The 23,405-nt window shown below is 47.8% G+C and overlaps 1 protein-coding gene across 2 annotated transcripts in view; it reads right to left on the bottom strand.

The window, feature by feature from the left end:
• Positions 1–23,405, bottom strand: part of LOC136367547 (serine protease inhibitor Kazal-type 5-like) — a 40,662-nt gene that overhangs the window by 1,175 nt on the left and 16,082 nt on the right. The window contains exons 2-11 of one of the 2 annotated variants that reach the window (XM_066329272.1): positions 12,214–12,341; positions 11,647–11,713; positions 9,953–10,080; positions 9,814–9,865; positions 7,358–7,488; positions 6,699–6,771; positions 6,144–6,205; positions 5,264–5,336; positions 2,835–2,962; positions 2,405–2,468 (exon numbers count right to left, since the gene is read on the bottom strand). In XM_066329272.1, coding sequence (XP_066185369.1) covers positions 2,405–2,468; positions 2,835–2,962; positions 5,264–5,336; positions 6,144–6,205; positions 6,699–6,771; positions 7,358–7,488; positions 9,814–9,865; positions 9,953–10,080; positions 11,647–11,713; positions 12,214–12,233 — 798 coding nt within the window. In that variant the 5' untranslated portion in view covers positions 12,234–12,341. The remainder of the gene's footprint in view (positions 1–2,404; positions 2,469–2,834; positions 2,963–5,263; positions 5,337–6,143; positions 6,206–6,698; positions 6,772–7,357; positions 7,489–9,813; positions 9,866–9,952; positions 10,081–11,646; positions 11,714–12,213; positions 12,342–23,405) is intronic. The other variant, XM_066329273.1, reaches the window with a different exon arrangement.

Raw genomic sequence — 23,405 nt, forward strand, 5'->3', positions numbered from 1 at the left:
TGCTGGAAAGAGCCACAATCAATTCATCCATGTGACACAGCCCTGCAGGACCTACCAGCCAGTTAACTTACTGAAAAAAAGATATCTTATCCCACGATGCTGGCCTATATTTATCATCAGTAAAGCAGAACAGGATGAAAGGAATTCAGTTATGGCAGAGACCTCCCAGGGAAGGTGGCGAGACCCAGTACTGACCAGTGGGGACAGGGCTCTCTCTGCTGCAAGGTTTTCCACCCTGGGCATGCCCAGGTACACCCTTTCATGTCGGATCTCTCTCAAACCTTCCCACAAGCATCCTCCCCTGATGGCCACCAGCTCACCAGAGCCACCAGGAACACCTGGAGCTTTGCAGGCAGGAGTGGATGCAGGCACTGGGCTGCAAAGGGATGAGGCAGCTCTAACATACATTTCCCTCAGGCAACCCAGCACTATCCAAGGGTAATTTAAAAATACAACTCAAGGAAGTATTACAGTTTCTGGGTAACAATTTCTTATCTTCCTCCAAAGCATTTCACATTCTGCACATTGCAATTCTCTAAACGCATCTCTGATGCCAAAAGCACTGTTGGAGCTGCTTTCCTCCAGGTTTTAGTAGCATATATTGAGTGCCTAAATCTTCAGCAGAAAGAAAAATTCATTATGCTGCAAGTGAGCATGAATTTCAGTGCTGAAAATAACATTGCTCTGTACATTGTTTATAAGCTCCCATAAATTTCCAGGCCAATTCTTCAGGTGACTTAATAAACATAAAGAACAAATCATTGTGGGGGGGGGGGGGGCTTTCATTGCCTCAAGAAAAAGAAGCTCATCACTTTGACTTTTAATTGCATCCATCTCTCCTTGGAATACTTAACACAGCTGCAAGCTCTCTGACTTTCAGTAAGTGGCATCCCTCTCTTATTGCAAGGGTTTGAGAGCTGTAATGGCTCAGTGAGGAATTCCAGACCAAGCAGGTTTTTGGGAATCCTCCCTATTTTTCAGTTGCCACGGTGTATCCAGTCTCGTTCTGTCTTGGACACAGTCACTAACAGACTCATGTAGTGCCTCATCTCCCTGTGCCCACAGGCCAACAGCAGCTCCATCTCCCTAAAGCCTGAGACACAGAGGCCTCCAGCACTGTCACTGGCAAAATTATTTCTCTGCATTGCAATTTCTTTGAGTTTAAGCAAAGTTTAGAGCACTCTGCTGTTTTAGAGGAGAGGGGGAAAGAAAGCAGGTTTACTGTGCTTAGGGGATCTGTTGGTGTCCTGGCATGGAGCAGAGGAAGGCATGGAATGACACTGTGGAATGATGGTTCTCTCATACCCCACATCCCACTGTGCCTACAAACATATGGATACCACAGCCACACTCAGAAGCCAATATTCCCACTCAAAACTTCCCAGAAATCACTTTGGTAGGTTCAATATTTGGATTCTCTACGGGTTTAGAACGGGAACCAATCTGTTTCCCTGGGGATGAGGATTCAGTTTCTCAAGAGTTCCTGCCAACAAGGACAGTCCTCCCCAGGTGCTACAGGACATCCCGTGCAGAGAGTCACAAACTGGCTGCAAATCCAAGAGCTGGAGGCTGTCCAGCTTCCATTGGTAGAAAGACAAAGCACAGCTAAGAAATGTTTAACTCATCTGTTCTGTGGGATTGCACAAGATGTCAAGGCTCAAGACCTTTCCTGAAAGTGTGCCACCTAGAGAATAATCTTAATTTCCCAACCATCTCCCTGGGTATTATTTAGGGAACAAGGCCTTTATGGTTTATACAGTTCTGGTCTTTCTAGCTCCATCAAAGTCCCAGGAAGAAAGCCAGCTGTTTTCCCAGTCACACCACACTCCTACCACATAGCCTAGGCAAAACAGGGAGACTATGCCCAGGTTAAGCATTAAATCCAAGTCTCAACCTGTATTTAAACATCTGGACCATGAGCATCCATTCCTGGGGCTCTAATGATCCTGTCACGGGTGCAGAGGCCGGGCTGCCTCTCCAGCATGCACTTGGAGCAAAGTGGGATGCTACACACAACCAAGAGTCACTTTCTTTTCTTCACCTCTTGACATCATTCCACTCCAGGAAAAAAAAAAAAATAGAAATAGGAGTTTCAATACCTCTCTTCCCTTCCAACCGATGTGGCTGAAGGGCAGCTGGAGAGCATGGCTTTAATTAGCCCCCTGTTACCTGAAGGAGCAAGCTAACTCTGTTAACCTGCCAGCGAGGTCAAACCGTGGACACCCAGCTCCTGCTGAAGGGCACAGTGGGCAGCTGGTGAGCGCCAGCCACTCCTCATTCCTCACTCCCTACTGTGGCTGCCTGGATCAGGTCACCACGGGCTGAAAAGGTGCCAACAGGGAATTTCCACTGGGGGAAAGGCAGAGATTGATGTTTGGCAGCCCAGCTGTGGTTCGCCGCTTACCACTTCAGGGGCAGGCTCTCGGCACTCGCCTCGATAGTTTACCGTGATGAAGTTTGAAGCTCTCCTGCACAGGGAGGACAAGACATTGCTTATTATTCACTTGCAATACCACAGCTCTCAGCCGCCGGCACGACAGTCCTCTGTGGGCTCCTTAAAGCTTTGATGCTACTTCCAATGTGACGGCATTTATTACTCCCCAAACAATCTCATGATTGGGCGGAGAGGGAATAGGGGACCCTGGCAACTTGTGTATCTTAATTAGCTGTCATCAGATTAATCTCAGGCATTTTGATCTATGTTTGCTTAACAGCAAAGCACCAAGGACACACTTGATAGTGAGTCATGATGTATCAAAACAAACACTCTTCTGCAAAAGACACTCGGGAATGGTGGATGGCCCTGTATTACTGAAATCTCTCCGCCTACTCACATGGCAGCTGAACACAAGTCACATTCATTTTTGTATGTTTTCCCATCAGTGCCACAGATTGGTTGTGAGGATTCGCTGCAGAAAATCCTTCCACCCTTTACCCCATGCAGAATTCGATCACAGTCCAGCTGAAGAGAGAAAGAAATCACATTTGGTGACCGTTCACTGGCAAGACCCTCCTTCACATGCATGACCTGAAGGTGCTCACACAAGCCAAGCCTCGCATGGGGCCACTCTGTCCTGTATCACATCCAGCCAGGCCAGATTTGGAAAGACATCGTGTCTCTTGTCGGACCAGTCAGCCAAGCCTTGGGGGACCGAGCCCTCCTGATCCACCCCAACGCTACAACCCAGCGCAAGGTTTTCTCATCTCCAACTGCATCAAGACAAAAACCTTTTACTCTGTACCTAGCCTTCCTTATCAGCATGCTGACACCATTTTCTCTCCAAGGACTGAGACGAAAGCCATGGGCCAAAACTGAGGAATTGCGCCTGGAGCAGGCTGGCGCTGCCCGCGGGCGGTGCGGCACGCAGCGCTCCTGACGCCCACCGCGCCGAGAGGCACCAGCAGCTATGACTAATGAGGGGTGCCCTCCTGCTTCCTCCCGAGCACGGCAACGGGAACATTTAGGCACAGTTTTCCCTACAAAACACACGTGGCACAGCCGGCACACACACACACACGTACACACGCGCGTTGACGGAACAAGGAACGAGTTTTTAGGGATCCCCCCCAAAAAGCCTCTCGCACCCTGCGAGCGGAGCGGAGCGGGTTGTTTGCACAGTCATAGCAGATTTCCAACAGCAGAGGTCAGGGATAGCACAGCCCTGTTCCCTGGCACGGACAGCCCCTTCCTCAGCCCCACCGCAGCTCCAGGAACCGAGAAAAAGAACCGAAGAAGTGGCTAATGGGTTCCCCAACCCCTTTCCCCAGAGCTGAAAAATGTGCTGCGAGGGCTGTAAATGGTGCAATGGGTCTGGGAGAACATTCCACTTCCCCCTCCACCTGGAGGTGCAGCATTTAGCACAAAAAATGATGGTTTATCAGCAGCAGGAAGCAGCATCTCATGCTCCTTCACAGGGGGAGTTTTTGGTGATGTTGGGGTGCTGTGATAGTACCTGCTGGTTAAACGTCACTTGCTAATTTCCATAATGTGTTGCTTCCTCCCTCATCTGGGTAATTATCAGTGACGTGAGAGCAGACAATGCTGACCTTTGCAATCCTCTGCTGGATGCCTTCCTACGCACCAGACACTGCTGCCTGCACCAAACCCGGGGCAGAAGGCCACCCCACCAGCAGCCCCACACAGCAACAGGTGCCAGCAGCCCGTGCCACCACTCCTTTATCCCTGGGAATAGTCTGTGACAAGACACGCAGGTGGCCCTGGAAAGAGGAAAGGAGCAGACCTTCTCCCTGAATCAGCTCTGGTCTGGCAGGCTCATCGGCATCCACTCCCCCTCCAGTGCTACCAGGAAATACCACTAAGCCCTGAAGCACACTGGCCTTGTTACACCTAATGCTTCCTTCTGGAACGCATCAAAATTGCAGTACCTGAACTATCTATTAGGTTTTTGACTCGAATATCCCTTTTCTCGAAGCGGTCAGTGGCAGAGGCTTCAGAGAGAGTTAAGGCAGTTGGTAGTAAAATCCCTCCAAACCCATAGAAATACATTTCCTATCTCTTCCAAAATGCTATTTAAATTACTGCATGAAAATTCTGGAGGAATTAAAACATCAGGTATTTTTTTTAACCATCCTACCTCTAGACAACACCCTGTGATAGCGAGATCCACAGTTTAGTCACCCTTTTTACGGTAACTTATTTTCTCTTATTAATTCACATTTTCCACTTTTAGCTTCATTGGAACTATTCCATTTTCTTCTCATGAGAAGGGAGAGCAAACACCCCCACCTTCCTCCTACATTATTCCATGCACAGTTGTCATCTACCACTCAGTGTTTCCCCCTTTAGCACTTCTCCCTTCTGCCAAACTTGTCCTCATCCCCTGGTCATCTCCACCACCCTGCTCTGACCACAGCCTTTATCTCAGCATGGGGAGGGAGCACTCTTTACCCTGCTTTGGCTACATGTGGGGCAGAATTCCAACCTGAGCTCCAGATCCACATCCCCACAGCTGGGGGACTTCCACGAGGAGCCAAGCCCTTCCCTCTATTTCCATGCCAGGTGATACAGGGGCTTTCAGCAGGCTACAGATACTTTCACTCATTCAAACCCTTCCAAGGACACGAGGCCAAGTGAAAAGCTTCAGGCTTACAGCAAGAACAGAAAAAGCTGCTGGGAAAGGAGCTGCTGGGAAAGGAGCTGGGGTGGCTCAGCACCAGCAGAGGAGCACCCCATGGGAGAAGTCTCCATTTCTGCCCACACTGCTGCCACCCGAGGGGCAGGAGGGGGATTCACCATCATTACCTCGCTGGTGTCTGTGCTCTGTGACTTGCGGCCGGGGGGCCGGTTGCAGTTCCTGCCACGCTGACCCTGTGGGCTGGCAGAGAGAGCAGAGGTACAGTTCGTCACCATCTCCTTCCAAACTGGGGGAGCAGAGTGCAAACCCACCCTCCCCGCAGAGCCCCACAGATCTCAGAGGGCCGTTTGCACTATGGCATCCACCCACCCACAGGGGAGGAGAGGGAGAGAAGCCTCATGCTGAAAGGGAGGCAGCCAACAGCAGGACATGGCCTTGCTGTGTGCTCAGAGTGCACCACCTCCCCAGGGCTCTGCGCCCCTGTGTCTGCTGGCAGCACTTGATGGAAGGGGGACATGAACCAATTGCACCAATCAAAGGCAAGAAATCTCAGCGTGCCTCAGAAAAAGCAGCAGCTGAGTCCTGCTCAGGGCCAACAGCGATAAAACAAACAGCTCCTGCCTAACCAGTGCCCAGAAAGCACATGGTGCACCAGGCACTGCCTTTGAGCCAGGGCCAGGCACATGTGTGCACTGCCAGGAGGCAGATTTTGCCGGACAGAATGTCCTGAGAGGGATTCTGAGCACAGCAATCACTGGTGCTTCCTACACAACCCTCAAGGCCAAAATGGAGCAAGAGCTGCATGAGAGACGTGCCCCAGTATGTGTCTCTTCCCCATCACCAGCTCAGCCAGTGGGAAGTGCTGTAGTGAGCACCAAAGAGCACAACGTGCACTGCTCCACCCCATACTGCTCTGCTCCTGTGCTGTCAAACCATTCTTGCACCAAATAATCTCCTAACCACGCCTAAAAAATACAGATACATAGAAGGGGGCAGAAATCAATGCCAGGAGTGGTGGTGGGTGTGGGGCCAGGCTGCTGAACTCACCCTCTGCCTGATGAGGAGGGACGCCTCTCGTTCACACCCTGCCGTGAACCACCACAGTTCTTCTGCAGAAGGGATAGGACACACTCAACAACCACAGAAACAACTTCTGTGCAACTAGGGAAGCAGCAAAGCTAAAGCAGCTCCTGCCCTGTCCCATCATCCTCCCAGACCCAAAGAATTAAAGGGCTGTTCCTAAAGTAGCAGGTTTGATGCACTCCGTACCCACCAAATGTTATCATCCAAGGGTTTACAGAATCGTGGGGAGTCTGAACCTGCCCTTGATCTCTCACATAGCATCACATCACTGGGAAAGTGAGAGGGGCTGCTCTGTCAGGTCCAAACAGGTCCAAGTTTGTGTTCTCACATCCAGGTCTATCCCACAAATGAGGAAGGCTTTGCAATACAACCAGCTTCTCCCCCATGATTAGTTGCCTACAGAATCCTAAACACCTTGATCACCCCAGGCTGACCCCAGGCAGTCCCTGGCCATCCAGAACCCACCGACTCTCACCAGACCCATTTTGGTTTCTGCACAGGCTCTGAGCTACATCTCACCTGGTTTGGCCTCTCTGAAGCAGGCAATTTGTTGCGCTGGACAGTTCCACCCCCTCTTTGAGCTTCCTTTTTCCTGAAAGAAAGGAAGAGGAGAAAAAATGGAGTGTTATGGTGGTGTGAGTGCCACCAGCACCTAGGGCTGCCCTGTAAGTGTCATGCCACTAGGTACCACCTTCCCATCCACAGTCCCTGTTCCTGGTGGTCCTGTTCCTAATTCCAACCCCCTAAGGCTTCTCCCTTTCTCCTCACCATTCCCACTGTATGCTACATCCTGGTTCCAGGTGGCTGCTTTCATATCAGGTCTGCTTCTGCATATGCTCTATGGGAGTAGAGAGAGAGAGCATCTGGAAGGCAAAGTACACATGTGGGGAACTCCTCAGGAGCTGCCCGTGCCCAACAGTCCCCTGGGAAAGGGGCTGCTCTCTATCAACCTTGCTTCTCCTCCTCTACTCCACACTGCTTCTCACCTGCTCTTGGGCCCTTAGTGCTGAAAGGGAAGGGGGAAGAGGAGCCTTACTGCCAGAGCATCTTGTAGAGGGCCACTGGGAGTCAAGACTCTCCCAGACATTGCCCAGATGCAGCTTCACAGGCAGAAGCTGCACTTTTGCAGCCAAGGGTTTCCCTCTTTGCTGTCACTGCTCAGAAGAAAGGGTACTCACAGCTTGTCAGCACACATGAGACATTTGTTGGTGTGCTGCTTGCCAGAGGCATCCCGGACAGGGGCGTTCTCCCTCGTGCAGGACAGGCGCCCACCAGCTTCAAACTGGGAGCGAAACTCGCTGCAGTCATCCTAAGGAAGGAGGGCAAGGTTAAGGGCACTCTGGTCTCCTTGCCTGATTGATCAGATCCTTAGAAACCTGGGGTTTCCCTCCGGGAGAGCGTGGAACCATCACAAATGCATCACAGGAGAGCTTGGGTGGGGGTGAGAGAAGAGGGCGTGCAGTACCAACCACTTAGCATACAAACAGAGGGATGAGTCAGAAAAATTCCGGGTCCTTCTGCCCTCACAACACGTGTTGGGAGTTTTCTAGTATGGTCCCAGTAATTATTATTCTCCTGGCTGGGCTATCCGAAGCATGCCAGTGATGTGACCGATACAGCAATGAAGTCACTCCCTTTTCTCCCAACATCCTTAATACACAGCTACAGCCTCTTCCCAGATTGTACCTCGAGATAATTTTCTTCACAAAGCGCATAGGATCCTCCCAACCAGCCACACTTTGGGACGTGTCAATCAAGAAGCAGCAGTTAAAACATAAAAGCACAATGCGAACACACTTGATAGCCCACGAGCACAGGAAGGTTGTTTGGAGAGTGGATGATTAATTTGTGCCTTGTTCAAAACTGCTGTACAGAAACTGTGTTAACCTGCCCCTGTTATGTAACACAGATGGAAACATTCAGTCCCCCTAATTTCAGCTATTTCACACACTGCAATGGGCAGTTCCAAATAGTGAGTACAAAGGATAAGGAAGAGACTTCCACTTGCCCTTTTCTTTTTAAAAGCAGGTTTTTAACACAATTTTTTGCCCATTTTGTGCACATTTTTGCTAGTTTGCTGAAGGTCCTTGGCAGGTCACTGGCCTCACCCTTTGCTTTGCTCAGAAGTTTACAACACTTCATCCTCTCTGCCAGGGGAAGGTTTCCCCAGTGTTGTTCTGCACCCCATCCAGGGCACTCCAGCCTCCAGCTCCTCAGCTTTCCCACGAGGTTAATGCTGGCAAACCACTCTGAGCACAAAGTTCCACATTTCCCTAGTGCCACTTTAGTCACTGGTAGCAGAGATGATCTGGCCCTGGAGGAGCCTCTCCTGCTGTGCCAACAGCCATAAAGCATTGTCCCATCAGAAATAAGTGTCTCATCAGAAATAAGTGTTGCATCCACTCCAGAGGGGCTCCCCAGGAGCCTCACTGCTTCTCCCCACCACCAGCTCACACCCTTGCACAGAGTTCAGGCAATGCTTTGCCTTCCCAACAAGCATGGGAAATCTCTCCTTGTTCCCTGGGACCAGCCCAGCTCAGCAGCCCAATCCTCTGCAGACAGATCTGCCTCCCCTTAGGAGCTTCTCAAACGTTTTCTCTTTGAGGTAGCATTTCTGGAGCCCTGTCCAGGCCTGACCTCTGCTACAAAAATCTCACCGAGCACATCCGAGTCATACATTTGCCTTTTTCATGGCTTGTCACATCCCTGACCCGCTAATAAATGCGGGGCTTTCTTATCCTTTGTCACTTCTAGCCCACGAGTAGGAATTCTTGTTAATCACTGACTGTGTGATCTTGCACTGCCATTGCATTTTATCTTGTTTCTATTACTCCAGGCCTCAGCACTATCCAATTAGTCTTGAGTGATCTGCTGATCCTCCTTTGCTGAGACTGCCTCTCAGCTTCGCCATCAGCAAATTTTACTCACACTTCTATTTTTTGGTGCCAAAGTCATTAGAAAAAGCACTAAAACAGGATTATTCCCAAGACTGAAGCTTAAGGGGGCCACACCAGTCCCTACCATGGCAAAAATCAAGAGGAAAGTGGTGGAAACCAACTATTTTCCCCTTTACTGGGCTGCTTTTGCCAGCAAAGCATCAGTGCACAGTGACATGGTGGCTGCAACATGCCAGGGACAAGAGGGCAAATCACAGCTCCATGAGAACAAAGTTTCCAACAACAAAAAAAAAAGGCTAAAACTCAGCCACAGGCCTGGAGATACTGCAGGGCTGGCATCTCCCAGAACACAATGATCTCTTAAGCTGTGCAGAGTTCAGATTTAGGGCCTTTCTCACATTTTTTCTTTTCCACCTAATTAGCAGCTTCAGCAGAACTGACCTCTCCACCTGTGAGCTGAAATTTGGGACAGCACAGCACACCTGGCTTCCTGCTCTGTCAGGATTTGCCTGTCCCTAGATCCACAGGTCAGTGGCACAGACCATAATATTCAGGCACAAGTTGTTCACTTGAGGGATTCAAGAGCATGAATAAGAAATAAAGAGCATGAGGAAAGTGGATCTCAAAATTAAGGCAGAGGAGAAGGAGCACTGGAATAGAATAACATTCCCTTTTCTCTGTCTTGGGTGAAAATCCAATAAAGCTCCATACTGACCTGCCTAATGCTTTAATCTCACCTTATCTTTTCCTTGTCTGTTTTTAGATAACTTCCGCTCATTCTCCCTTTTGCTGGAAGAGAAGAGAGATGAGAAAATGAATACTGGGGTGCTCCAGGGAGGAGCAGAGGTTTCCCCACACTCCTTTTCCTTTACTCACAACTTCTCTGCACACATGATGCACTTATTGCTGTGCTGCTTCCCAGAGGCATCCCGGACTGGGTCGTTCTCCCTGGTGCAGGAAAGTTTCCCCCTCTTGAACAGATCCCGAAACTCCCGACACTCATCCTGTGCAAATGCCAAAAGCAGGGGTTGACACGGATATGCTGACAGAGAGGCACATCTCCCACAAATCCACAAAGGATTATCCACCCAGCAAATTACATTTCAAATGTTATTCTGCTTCCTTGAGGCGTAACTCGGTGGAAAACCATAACATGCAGCATAAAACAAATAAATCCGTATGTTTAGATGAGCAGATCTTTCAAATCCAGGGTAACCTTGTTGCTATTTCTAATAGATAACACATGCAAGAGCCTGCCCGAAGGACCTAAGCTCTGCTCTAAGTATAAAATCCACAGTTTCAGTGAATTTTAAATGAGAAAGTCAGTTTTCCCATCCCTCGTGACAGAACGCGCTACTAAAATTAAAGAATTTTAAAATCCATGCACAATAAAAAAATGAAGCTGCAGGCATAAAGAAAATATAATCCTTGAATACCACCTATTGCCAGGCACAGGAGAGTAAGAGGTGGGTGTTTTTACCTTCCACTTAACACGACGGTATGTGTTAATTGAACCAAAGCACTCTATTTCACAAAAGGCTTCTGTAGCAAAGCCTGCTTAAGCATTCCAGCCTGGCCTTTACTTTCCTCTGAACAGCTTTCCTATAACTTTCAGGGCAAGTTTGGAGCATAAGAAACACATAGAATATGTGAGGTCTTCAGGTTCATTTATGCAGCACTTACAACCTTATCTGTTATGTGATCTGTAATACATTTTTTCCTCTCATACCATGTAGAGGAGATGGCTTGATAGCTTATCCCAGCTCTGCAGATGGGGAAGTCAAGCCTAGAAAATTACTTGCCAAAAGCCAGACAGAAAATCTATGGCTTAACAAAGAAATTCAGTGTAGGTCTCTTCCTGATGCTGTAAAACTGTCCTTCTGCCTTCTGGACCACACTTTGGCAAGTCAGATATCTAAAAAAAAAAGATCTCCCTTAGGACAGCTATGCCTTACAAAGCCTTTAATTTGTCCAGACACACAAGAGCTAGAAAGCTACCTTGCTTAACCAGATGTAAAAAATAAATAAATCAATCACCACAACCAACACTATCTGATGGAAACCAATTCGTTCCCATCTAGAATAAAAACCCAAGGCTAAAAGGACAGCTCCCTCCACATAAAGACCTGCTATCTAGAAAAACAGCTATGGGTAAAAGAAACCAGCCAGGTGCATCAACAAGATAAACAAGGGACAATTAGAGCCGGCCTGTTCCCACACCCTGCCCTCGTCAGAGCTCACATGCGCCAACCTTGCTATTAAATATTTGCCAGATGCCAATGGTGTGCCTTATAAACAGGCAGGCATCCTCCTCGGCCAGGGCTCTGGGTCAGGCACACACCGGAGGAGTGACTGCCTGGGAGGAGGCGCCAGGAGTTTTGGTTTCTTTTATGCTGGTGGGTGGCCCAAAGGCTGACACTCTTCCCAAGGCTGGGCACGTTTGCCCTGCTCCCACTGCAGGGCCCTTTCCCACGCTGCAGACGAGGAAGTGCCCTGAGCAGCGGGTCAGAGGCAGCAGACCAGATGCCATCGCCTATAAAACTGGCTTCGGCAGCGATGCTTCACCTCACCTTTCCCAAGGAGTTCACATTCCTGTTCGCCTCTCCACCACTCCCTTTGTTTTCTGAGTTTCTTTCCCTGCAAGAAAGGGAGGTGTGAGTGACGGGGCAGCGTGCGGTGCTCGGACACAACGCCAAAATAGGGAGTGATTAAAGGCCAGCCTGGCCAACCCCACCTCCCCATTGCACAAGGCAGCAGCACAGACCAGCAGCAGGGCTCAGCTCCCAGACACACATCCAGGGTGTTTAACATCTCTGCACTGGGGGCACTGTGCCACCCTTTCCCCCTGCCTAATATCCAGCTCTCTCCATGCTAAGAAACACCATCTACGGAAACAAGAAATTAACCTGTGTAAATTTTCACTCTGCATTTATTCCTCACGCTCTGTGGTGAGTCTCCACCATGTGATGAGCTGGGGAGACCTACTGGGTTCACAGGTTTGCTGAAGAACTACAAACTGGTCTGGCTGGCCAGGGACAACACGTTTACAGCATGGAGCCTCCTGAGAGTTGGCAGGGAGAGGACCTGCTGTGGGTGGGCAGGGCTGCCACTGGAGCCAGCAGGCAGCTGATACTCACAGCAGCCTTTGGCACATCATGCACTTGTTGAGGTCTCCTTTGTTATTTGGGCTGCTGAAGGGCTCCCTGGTGGTGGGACAGGAAAACTTCCCGCTGCGCAGAAGTGACCAGAACTTCCTGCATTCCTTCTGAAAAGCACAGAGGAGGGCAATCAGTGGAGGCTCCCAGAAGGATCCTGAGAACTGTTTGTTCACACTGCATCTTTTTTGGGTGTGCTGCAGGCTCTCAGCAGCACCAGTGTGCTCGCACAAACCACGCTCCTCCTGCCCATCCCTGGCCACACACCACACGTGGCACAGGCTGCACCCAGAGCCTTGCTCACGGCTCCCGAGGCAGAAAAGACAACGAGAAAGTTCAAAACCCATTGCAAGAACCATTAATCATAGGGAAGGGAATATATATGTATTTAGGGAACGCATTTAATTTACATACAGCTGCAAATTGCTACCCGCTACAGCAGAGGACTGCACGTTATAAAGTTAGCCAAGAGCAGGGAATACAGCCCTGGAAGTGCCAGAGGGATGCAAGAGAAAAGAACGGGCCAGAGTGCCTGAAGAGTGATTCACGTGCAAGACAAGCACAGAAAAGCACAACCCTCTCAGGAAGCAGAGCAGTAATTTTGTGCAGTGTTGCAGCAGCCCATTGCATCTTCTGCTGGGTAACTGAGCTGCAGACCAGGGAGAAGCAATGAACCGTTTAGTTATTTTTGGCTACTGTGTTTCCCGAAAGGATCTTTACCAAGGAGACAAGCTTGCTTGATTAAAACATGAATGGAACTGACTTCTAAGTCATTGAATCAAATTATTTTCTGAGGCTCAAAGGACTTGCCTTAATTCTTTTAATTATGAAACTCAGGAGTTATCAGAAGCAGGGGTTTCTGCTGGATCAGAAGTTATATTCCAAAATACCATTAAAAATATAATTCATGCCATTTCTAACATCACTTCATGAGATTTCCAGCCCAGAGCTGTTTGGATACATTCTCAGCATCATGCACCAAACACACACTGTCAGCTGGAGCCATTGCCGTATTACCTAAGTGTTGTCTCTAAATATGGAGACATTCACTGTTTTTTCCACCACTGAAAAAGCATTATAATATCTAAGTATAGTGCATCTAAACGGACTTTGCTCAGAGCATGCATTGAGCAGTGTAAGTGGGCAAAACAAAGGGAGAATCAGAATAGAAGAGGTTGGACTCGCCTTAATCGAAGCTTGACTGGCAACATCTGCGACAGAAAAAGGAACAATGAAACCATACAAAAATATTTGAAGGGAAATTTTTAAGCAAAAGCATTTAATTAAAATACTTGATGCACTTTTCCTAATCCACCCAAATGCCTCTTGATAAAAGCTAATCCAATGCATTATTTCACACTGATAGAAATTCTCTAATGCCCAGTCCTTTCTGGAACATTGCACTTTTTGTCATTCAAATGCAAAATCACATCCACTTTTTTGTGTGTGTCTTTGTACCCTCCTTCACTGTGTTACTTTTCTCAGGCTTAAAATCCAAGTTCCAAGGATGGTTCAGTAACATTATTCTATACTCTTGGCTTGCTAGTTGCATCCAACTCACTCAAATATTTTTGGCATTCTTCACCCCCCCATAAAATTGGGATACCAGAGCTAGGCCATTGTTGTTTGTCCAAAATGACAGATTCCTTTTCAAGGCCCATTCCATTTGCAGTACTTCACACAAATTGTCAAATTAATAATGAGTCAGCAGGTGAGTAGCTGATACCCATTTCTTTTTTACTAAGCCACTTAAAGCTGGTATAATATGTTTCATCCTCCTTTGCATCATCAGTGGCATTGTAAGGAACGGTCAAGAAATCTTCCATTAGTGCTTTTTTCAATAGAAACCAGCAGGAAATTGAAAGACCGTTGCTTCAAACCTAACTCCTGCTGAAGTCTATCTATTGTAGCCAAATTACTGCAGCCATGTGAAAATGCCTTCCTTAGCAAGTGTTGACAAGACATTACCATTTTCTTCTGAATTTACCAAAAATTGTATTACATTCTTCGTTCAAAGTTGGGCTTTTCATGGAAGAATTCAGTCTGGTTGGAAATTGGTAGTCTTCCACTTAGACAAATGGGAGTTTGGCTTTTTTGATTTTTTTTTAAACTGTTAATTCTATTTAAAATAGATGCTTTCATCTACCAATAAAACATTCATATTTCCACATGAAAAAGAAAGAGCAGCTAACAAGACATGTTACATCAAACCAATACATGCAGCACAGCAAAAAAAAAATATAATAATGGTGGTTGTCTGCTACACCATCATGCTTTTTAAAAAACAAGGGCTCTCTAATCCTCTCTCTCTTTATGGGCACTCCCAGGCTGCGTCCTCTGCCAGTCCCAGATTCCAGCACAGAGAACATCACAAGTTACTAACCTGAGAAGAAGCAGAAAAATGCCAGAGCAAGGACCACCGAGGCACCTTCTATTTTCATGGTGAGGGTGGTGGCAGCTGTTTGCCTACGTTGACTCTACTAGAGCATTGCTCAATGAAACCCAAAGAAAGGGCTCAGGGCTGATCACATATATATAGATGACCAGGGTCTCCGCCTTCCTTATGACACAACCTCCCCAAGAACCATCATTACCTTCAAAAACCAGTTGGTCCACACTACTCTAAACTCTAATGATCCCATTAACACAATTAATTTCCATAAGGATGAGACGTATTTGAGTCACTCCCTGCGTTTTATCAAGGTAAGAAAATTATAAATAGATCACTTCAGATCCCCCACACAGCCAGAGGGATTCTTGCCATCTTCAGGGTGGTTCTTAAGACAGCCGGACTCCAGCCATCACACCACAAATATCCTTTCAAATCTCAACAAAATTGCTGAAAAGGTTTTATTTTAATAACTTAGCTGCAGAAGAGACAACAGGAAGGCCAGGTCACTCAAACCTCTGGAAGTCAGTCTGCTTTTATTAAAGCACCTCAGTGTGAACCTTAAAGGGTAAACATTCAGGAAACATTAAAAAACATCAAGATTGAGGCTTTGTTGAAATTCTTTGGGTTTGATGCTACAGTTCTCATAGAAGCCGTGTTAATGATAATACTGCCAAATCATCATCCTTTCCCAGTTTCTCCCTGTTGTCTTCAGAAAAAAAAAAAAAGAAAAAAAAAACTGCAATGTTATTAGTGAAAGCCTTTCTGCAGCCCAGGTGGGACCTGGCAGACCATTACAGATGCTGCTCTTTGAGGTGTGTTGTAATTGATGCTAAAGGGTCCAGCAAAGCAGCCCTGCTCTGGTCTTTCCCAAAGAAGAGATAAGATGAAAGTAATCATCCTGTGCAGGGTTTCTCAGGAGTCTCGAGAGAGGAAAATAAAGATGACATCAAAGTTTTGGAATGTGATTTACGTGGGAAGAAGCTATGCGCCTTGTCTCCAGTGAAAAGAGAAGAACTTGGAGAGAAAAGTCATTTGCAAGGTTTGAACGGGGTGGATAAATGAGTCAGTCAAGCAGACCAGAGCAATGAGGGGCTCAAGCACAGGCTGTGGCTGTGCAGAGAGGCAGATCAGCACCACCTGAGGAGGAAAGCATTCTTCTGCATGACATATGTGCCTGGCCAGTAGAGCTCAGTATAAATCCTTGTAATAAATTGCTGCCACACGTTTCTCAGATCAGAACAGTTGCTCGTGTTCACAACTGGAGCCAAAGCCAAGCCAGCACAGCTCTAACTTGGAGTGTGGTCACGCCTAACATTTCTTTTCAGGATGAAATCACATGCAGGTTCACAGTGGAGAGTTTGCAATACAGTAGCAAACTGCCCAAGGCCATGCAGATGGTTCGTGGCAGATCTGAAGAGCTGTGTATTGTCCTGAATCATGAGATAATTTCTGTATGTGTATTTGGGCGTGGAATTGGAGGGGAGGCCAACAGGAAGAGAGGAAAACTAAGCTGACAGAGCATGTGTCAGTAAATCCTTGGGAGAACTGGAAGAGAGAAAAAAAAATAAGTATAAAGTAGTTTAAAAGTGGTTAGAGCTTGGAAATGTATCTGAAGGACAAAAAACAAAATATGCTGTTTGTTACTGAAGTGTCTGCCCATGAGTCAGCCATGAGGTGGGAGGGTTTGGGAAGGGGAAGCGCATTTTTAAAAATGGTTTTGTTCTTAAAATTTTCTTTTCCTCCAAAAGTTCTATTCCTACAGAAAAATGAAACAATTCCCTGATTTTAGACAGCTGGCTGACTGCCCTATTCCTAAAGGAAGCAGAGTGAGTGCCAAATCAGGTTGGACTGGCCAGGTGAGAGCAGCTCCCAGCCTGGCAGTGCAGGGTGACAAGGAAAAGGAGAGGGAGAGACAGGTCCTGACCCCACGCTGGCCTTGTGACCACCCCATTTCTCCCATATTCCCACCACTGCAGCCCCCTGTCCACCAATCACACCCACACCAACAAGTGGAAGAAGCTCAGAACGGCCCAAACGCACCTTGATACCCAAACCAGACCCATGTTCAGTAACAAAACTCAAGAGGGAGAAGAAAAATAAAAAGGATTCCCAGCCTAATCACTACTGCACAACTAAAACCTCCTAAGGAAACCCCAGCAATGGTATGAAATGTGAAGGGATGGAGAGGACCCAGCAAAGCCACGTGGTTTGGAGGATTTGCTTGTGTGCAGTTGAGTTACACAAACCCAGGCACAATGAGGGATGACAGCAGGAGTGCATTAAGCATAAACCTTGCCTGACTCACTTGATTGCCTGTATTGATCGATTTACTCCCTATTGATCCATCTGCACCATGAAGTCTCAATCCTGCACTGGATTCCAGACAGCCCATTAATTCCCATAGGAATTTATATCCCACAGGATTGGATCTGGAAGAGAGATGATCCCGATGCTTTATTAATGTATTTTTAGCACAGCACCTAGCTAATCTTAATTTACAAATATACACCAAACTGCTGGAGAGCAAAATGCCACTGAGGAAAGCAGATGAGGGCAAGAAGAGACATTGCAAAGGTATCTTTTGTTCATGTCTCTGTTAAAGATTTGGAAAAGTAAACAGCACATAATGATGCTGTGCCTGGTAGGACAGCTCTCGACTGGATCTATTTTTCACCACATTCTGCTATGAAAACAGGAATCAGGATAAAAATAATCACGAAGGAGTAACTAGGAAAACGCAGGAGAAAATAGAAGCATAACGTGAAATTTAGGGAACCCCTAGGCAGCTGAGAACCCAAAAGGCTGGGGACAATCTGCTGCAGGCAGCAAGCTGGGCCACACCACAGTGGGCATTCACCTCTCCCCTCCCCAGGGCCCCGAGGAGAATGGGAAGGCAGTCCAATAGGCAGCCAAATGAGTCATACCCTAATTAGTGATAAACATCACACTCCTTTTCCTATGGCCATTCTCCCCTTTTTTTTTTTTTTTATTCCCATATTTCATTCCCTCACAGCCTGTGCCTGCACAGAAATATATCTACGGAGAGAGAAAAATAATTGAGATGCCTTGTCCACTCAGGAAGTTGTATTTCTTCCCATTAGAGACATGGCACTGTTTTGCAGGCAGGATCACCTCCTTCCTAATGGGTTTAGCATCATTTAGGGATATTTTTACCAGAGAAAAGCTTCCTGGCAGCGTAATTGGATGGGATGGTGATGGTGGGAGTGTTGGTTGGTTTGGGGTTTTTTAGGGTGTTTCGGTTTGGGGTTTTTTGGGGTTTTTTAAGGCAGTGGAGGGAGGGTTTGTTTGGGGATTTTTTTTTTTTTTTTGTTGGGTTTGTGGGATTTTTAAGCCATCTGTGCTTTGGTAGCTCTTCACTGTTTGAACACCAGCCTCCAGCCCAAGCAGCTCTGAAGTTGCCCTGAATGCTTGAGGACATGAGCTGTGTTGTCCCGTTCTCACCCCAGAGCAAGGCAGTGTTTTGGGTCAGGCCTCCAAAGCCACCACACAGAGACAAAAAGCCCTGATGAGGATCTGCAGCCCATGTTTCACCCACTCTTTCCCTGGCAGCATTGCCAGTCTCTTTCACAGCACCATTTGCCCTCATAAAACTACAGACATGACTATATTCCCACCACAGATGTACTTTTCTGTCCTGATTGATGCAATTTTTACCTCCCACCATCTCTCTTCTTCTGAGGAGCCCCATCAGCACCACTTCTCAGCACCTAATTTCTATAAAATACTGAAACAGCTTTCTTTTCCAGCTGACCACTATGTCCCTCTCCAATCCAGAGATCCTCAGGGAGAAAAGGGAAGAGACAGAGTTGTTTGGCATATTCAACAAAGGAAGCATAGAGTAAATGGTGTTTTGCTTCACTGCCCAAACTGAATCCAGAGCTTTCAACTTCAGCAGTTTCATGAGTTCATAGAACCACAGAATGGTTTGGGTTGAAAGAGACCTTAAAGATCATCTCATTCCAAACCCCTGCCATGGGCTGAGACACCACCCACCAGACCAGGTTGCTCCAAACCCAGTCCACCCTGGCCTTGGACATCTGCAGGGATCCAGGGGCAGCCACAGCTTCTCTGGACAACCTCTGCCTCAGCACCCTCACAGAGAAGATTTTTTTTCCTAATACCCAACCCAAACCTACCCTATTGTAACTCCAGAGTGAGGCATTCCAAAAAGAGGGACTCCAGAGGCACAGGGTGGTTTCCTGTCCAAGATACTCATTTATGCACCCATCCTGGGCTAGATTCTGCTGCAAGAGGAGCTACAAGTCTCACCCATCTCGGCAGAGCTTAGGAGGTTCCTCATCCACACATCCCATGTAAGAACAAGGTTTATGAGGCTGGACAAAGCTTTGCCTGCCCTTCCAAGACCAAACTCCAGGCGCTGAGCAGCCAAGAAGCCAGTGAACCCCAAGCTGATGGAGGTGACTTTGAGTTTCTGGGCTGCAATAGCCACATGGTCCCAGAGATCCCATTTGTATCCTCAGTGGCTGCTGCCCAGATCTCCAGGGAAACAAGTCTTGGTCCTCCTTCAATCCCCACTGCCACTGCAGGTACCCAAGGCCACCACAGTCCCTTCCCTTCAGCCAGGAACATTTTCTGAGCCAAAGCAGAGCTCCAGCAGTCTGACACAGTAAGGTCAGACTTATTTCAGACAGTAAAATCCTTTACCCAGAGGCTGCTGAGCTCCCAGCGTGGTGTTGGGTGTGCAGCCCAGCTGCTGGGTGCATCCCTGAAGATGCTGCAGTTAACTCCCTTTGTCCTGGAGCACAACTCCTACTCTGGCAGCTCACCAAGGAGGAGGAATTGTTTGAGGCCAGGACAGGAATGATGGGAATTTCCCAATTTCATCCACTTCTGAGAGTCAAGCGCACCGTGAATACTATCCAGCCATGAAGCCTCAGTAAAATGCATTTCAGAAACACATCTAGAGCACAGCAAGTCTTTACTGAAGAATAAAAAAAACACTCAAAAAGAGGAAAAAGAAATAATCTGTGTCAAGTGAACTTATTCTACCGAAAGGAGACAAAGTGGATAAACCTGATTTGGAGTAATTGCTTTGCAAATCTCTGTGCACTGAGAGCGTTTAACAATTTTCCCTAAATGCAGCATCTGCTGCAACCTCCTCTGGACACTGGTCTCATGAGTCACACCCTTCCCTGTCACCAGATTTCCTTTCCCACCCAAACTCACCTTTTTAACTCTGATCTAAAAGTCACAAAAAGCATCTTGGGTTATTCAGTGACCACATGCCCCTTGGACAACCTCCAGCACAGAAAGCTCCTGGGTATCCTGGTCACATCTGCAATGCCATGGCAGCAACTTCCAGCCCCCTGTGCTGGAAACCAGAGCATGAGCCTCATCTTTACAACCCTTCCCAGGCCATGAGCCACCATGACATGTGGCTGACTGGCCTGGACAGGCCTCTGCCACTGCTGGTTTGGCTTGACAGTGCCAGGGAGGAGGGGGAAATGAATCAGGAAGTGAGCAACAGTGAGAGGTGTAGATCCAAAAGGCAGGGATGAGGCCAACTTCGGAAGATCACAATAATAGCATGTAACACATGCCATCTTCAAAGGACTAATGAATCCCTACAGGGTTCCCCTATTATTATTTGCATTTCACAGATGGATACATTAAGATGCAGAATGCTGCATTATCCTCTGGGTCACACCTAATTCGGTCTATTCATCGCTGGTCTTATATTGGAGCTCATCCCTGCAGTGTGAGAGATCCTCCCACGAGGCAAAACAACTCAGCTATCTCCCAGGCAGGCTTGGTTCACTGCTGTGTCTGGGGTCTGATTTGCACAGCACACCAGGCTGACTGGTCCTATTGATCTCTCCTGACCTTGAAAACTGATTAACTTATCAATTCTCCTTCCCTCCAATCAGGCTGAGGAGTACAAGCAGCTCTGGCTTAAAGCTGGATTTAATTTTTTTTTTTTTGTTAATGTACTTTTCTTCTAGATGTGAAATATAAGACAGAAGAAACCAGAGGAGAGATGCATCTGAGTGTTCAGCACACAATCCAGTCTCAGTCCACCCCTCAGTCTGGCTGTGGAAAGGACCCACCTTCCAGCCAGGAGCTTCCCTGCAGCTCAACAGCTTTTGTTCACAGAAGAATAAAGCTGCCCTGGGAAACAGCACTGGCTGGGAGGGCGAAGCTGCAACTGATGCCATGTGGGGCTGGGGATGCTGGAACTGCTCTCTGCATTCCGAGGGAGATCCAGCATTGAGGCAGCAGGCTCTCCCTGCCGACTCTGAGGAAGCAGCTGCCATTCCTGCTGTCAACACTCTCCTGGGCGGTTTTTGCTCATTGAAAATCGAGAGGCTGGAGATGGCAGGAGCTGGGGTTTGATCTACAAGGCCTCAGCAAGCAACAGCTGCACACTGAAAGGACTTCCCATGGCCAAGCACCACGACATCCCCTGGAGCTGCCGAGCACTTGGAGCATCCGAAGGCCACCAAGATGTGTGCTGTGATAGTCCTGCCCAGAGCCAGCTGATTTCACCTCCCTTACAGTATTTGCAGCTTAGATAAGGGTAATCAAAATCTCATCATTCAGGGTGGAAACTGATCGCCTGCAGGGGTTAGAAAGGAGTTTTGCTCCGTGTGTAGCGTTGCACAACTGCTAGGATCCGCTGTGGGTATCCTGCAGCCTCTGCTGAGCACCAGGCGGGACCACAGCACACAGCACACCGGCTGGAGAGCCAGAGCCATCGTGTAGAACAGCACAGCCCTATTGTTTGGGAACAAAGTAGAAATTCTTCTGACTCTGGATTCAGCTCACACATGGAAATGAAAGACAATGACTGTCACTAGGCTACTGAAACAGCAGAATTTCAACAGAGGAAGGAAAAAAAAAACCCAAATCTGTCCTGAGATCATTTTCCTGTGGGCAGTGAGGGGAGTGCCTGGAGAGCACTGAGGATTCCATCTGTGTGACTCTGCCCCATCCTGGGCAGCCACTGGACCCTCTAAGTGCTGCTCCAGTGAGTGGTACCAACAACCTGCTCCCATCAGCGAGGGTTGAGCCTTCCATGCCCCCCAACAACCCCGATGCCCACCCACCTCTACCTGAGCAGCAAGCCACCAGAACACAGTGTTTTCCCCTCTGCAAAATTATTATTTATGTTTTATCCGCGGCAAAGGCTCCACAGTGCCGGAATTGGCCGAGGGGTGTGGTGGCCCTAAGTGCCAGTACCCATGGCTGCAGTGACAGCAGGAGGCCAAAAACATGCCCCGTGTGGGTGGTGGTTGCTCTCAGATTAAAGTATCACCACGCCTCGCTCTCCTAATTGCGCTGTGAAACTCTGATCTCTGCCCCATCCCACAGCTCGGGTGCCTTGAGCCACCCAAGGCATCCCCCAAAGCTCCAGCTACTCCTCCAGCAGAGCCCACAGCAAGATGAGGTCCCAAATTTCCTTGCCCTGTAGAAGGTAACTGAGAATAAAGCATTTCAGAACCTGTATGTAATAGAAAAACCACAGTGTCATTACTTGAGGCATCTGCTGCCATGGATTGTGACTGGAACCACCAGCCAAAAAGGAGAGTTTCCAGAGAAGAATTTTCTCACAGAAAAAAAAAAAAAAAAAAAAAAAAAAAGAGAGAGAGAGAGAGAGAGAGAAGAGACAGCAACTGAAAGTTGAATATGTTTGCATGAGAAGGATGGATTTTCCATACATTAGATTTTCCAGTACCTAAAGCAGAGCTATAAGAAAACCAGAGAGAGGCTTTTTACAAGGGCATGCAGTGACAGGACAAAGGAGGAATGGCTTTACACTGGAACAGGGTAGGTTTGGGTTAGATATTAGCAAGAAACTACAAGCGTGGCAAGACACTGGCACAGGGTGCCCAGAGAAGCTGTGGCTGCCTCATTCCTGGAAGTGTCCAAGGCCAGGTTGGACAGCGCTTGGAGCCACCTGGGAGAGTGGAAGATGTCCCTGACCATGGCAGAGGGGTAGAACTGGATTATATTTAAGGTCCTTTCCAATCCAAGCCATGACGGATGGTTTCTATGATGATCTGGGTCTCCTTCCATATACCCCAAATTTAGGGGAGAGCATACAACTAATAAATATTTGCATTTGGTCCAAACACCCTATTTTTAATTTGGAAGCTGGAGAATCTGTTCAAGGCACCCAAAACCATCACTTTTCAGTCACTGTACAACCTTCCTCCAGTGTGCTGATGATGCAGCAGTATGTAGGAAAGGAGACAGTTGTTCCTTTACACAAGATGTAAAAAGCTTTAAACACATTTTTTGTGGATGGGAGGCTTTTTTGCCAAACAGCATCAGTGCATTCAGTAGCATCACTCTGGCTGCTGAAGGAACATTTCAGCCTTATCAAAGATAATGGCACAGCCCTTGATGCTGCAGAGAGAAATCACCAGAAATGCATCAGTATTTTGGGGAGTAGCTCGAGGTCTACTGCTCTTAAAGCATCCCCATTCAGTCCTCCCTCACACATCAAAACATCATGCAAACATGAACTTGGAATCTGCTCCCCTGTGCTGTGGTCAAACACTGCAGAGGACGTGTCTGCAGTCACCAAATTCCTGTAGGTTTGTCCCCGAATTTCAGCTGGTGCACTCGCTGCTGAAAGAATAATCCCTGTGCTCATGAGGGAGTGTTTGCCAGGCCCTTTTCTGGCAGCAGCACAAGGACACCATGGCAGATTCCACCCAGGACAGCTTCCCCTGCACGCAAACATGACACTGGTGACACAGAGCTCTTATCCCTGCAGCAGGAATGTGCTCACCCT

This window comes from Sylvia atricapilla, chromosome 14 (genome assembly GCF_009819655.1).
Source record: "Sylvia atricapilla isolate bSylAtr1 chromosome 14, bSylAtr1.pri, whole genome shotgun sequence".
In the NCBI taxonomy this organism is placed as follows: Eukaryota; Metazoa; Chordata; class Aves; order Passeriformes; family Sylviidae; genus Sylvia; species Sylvia atricapilla.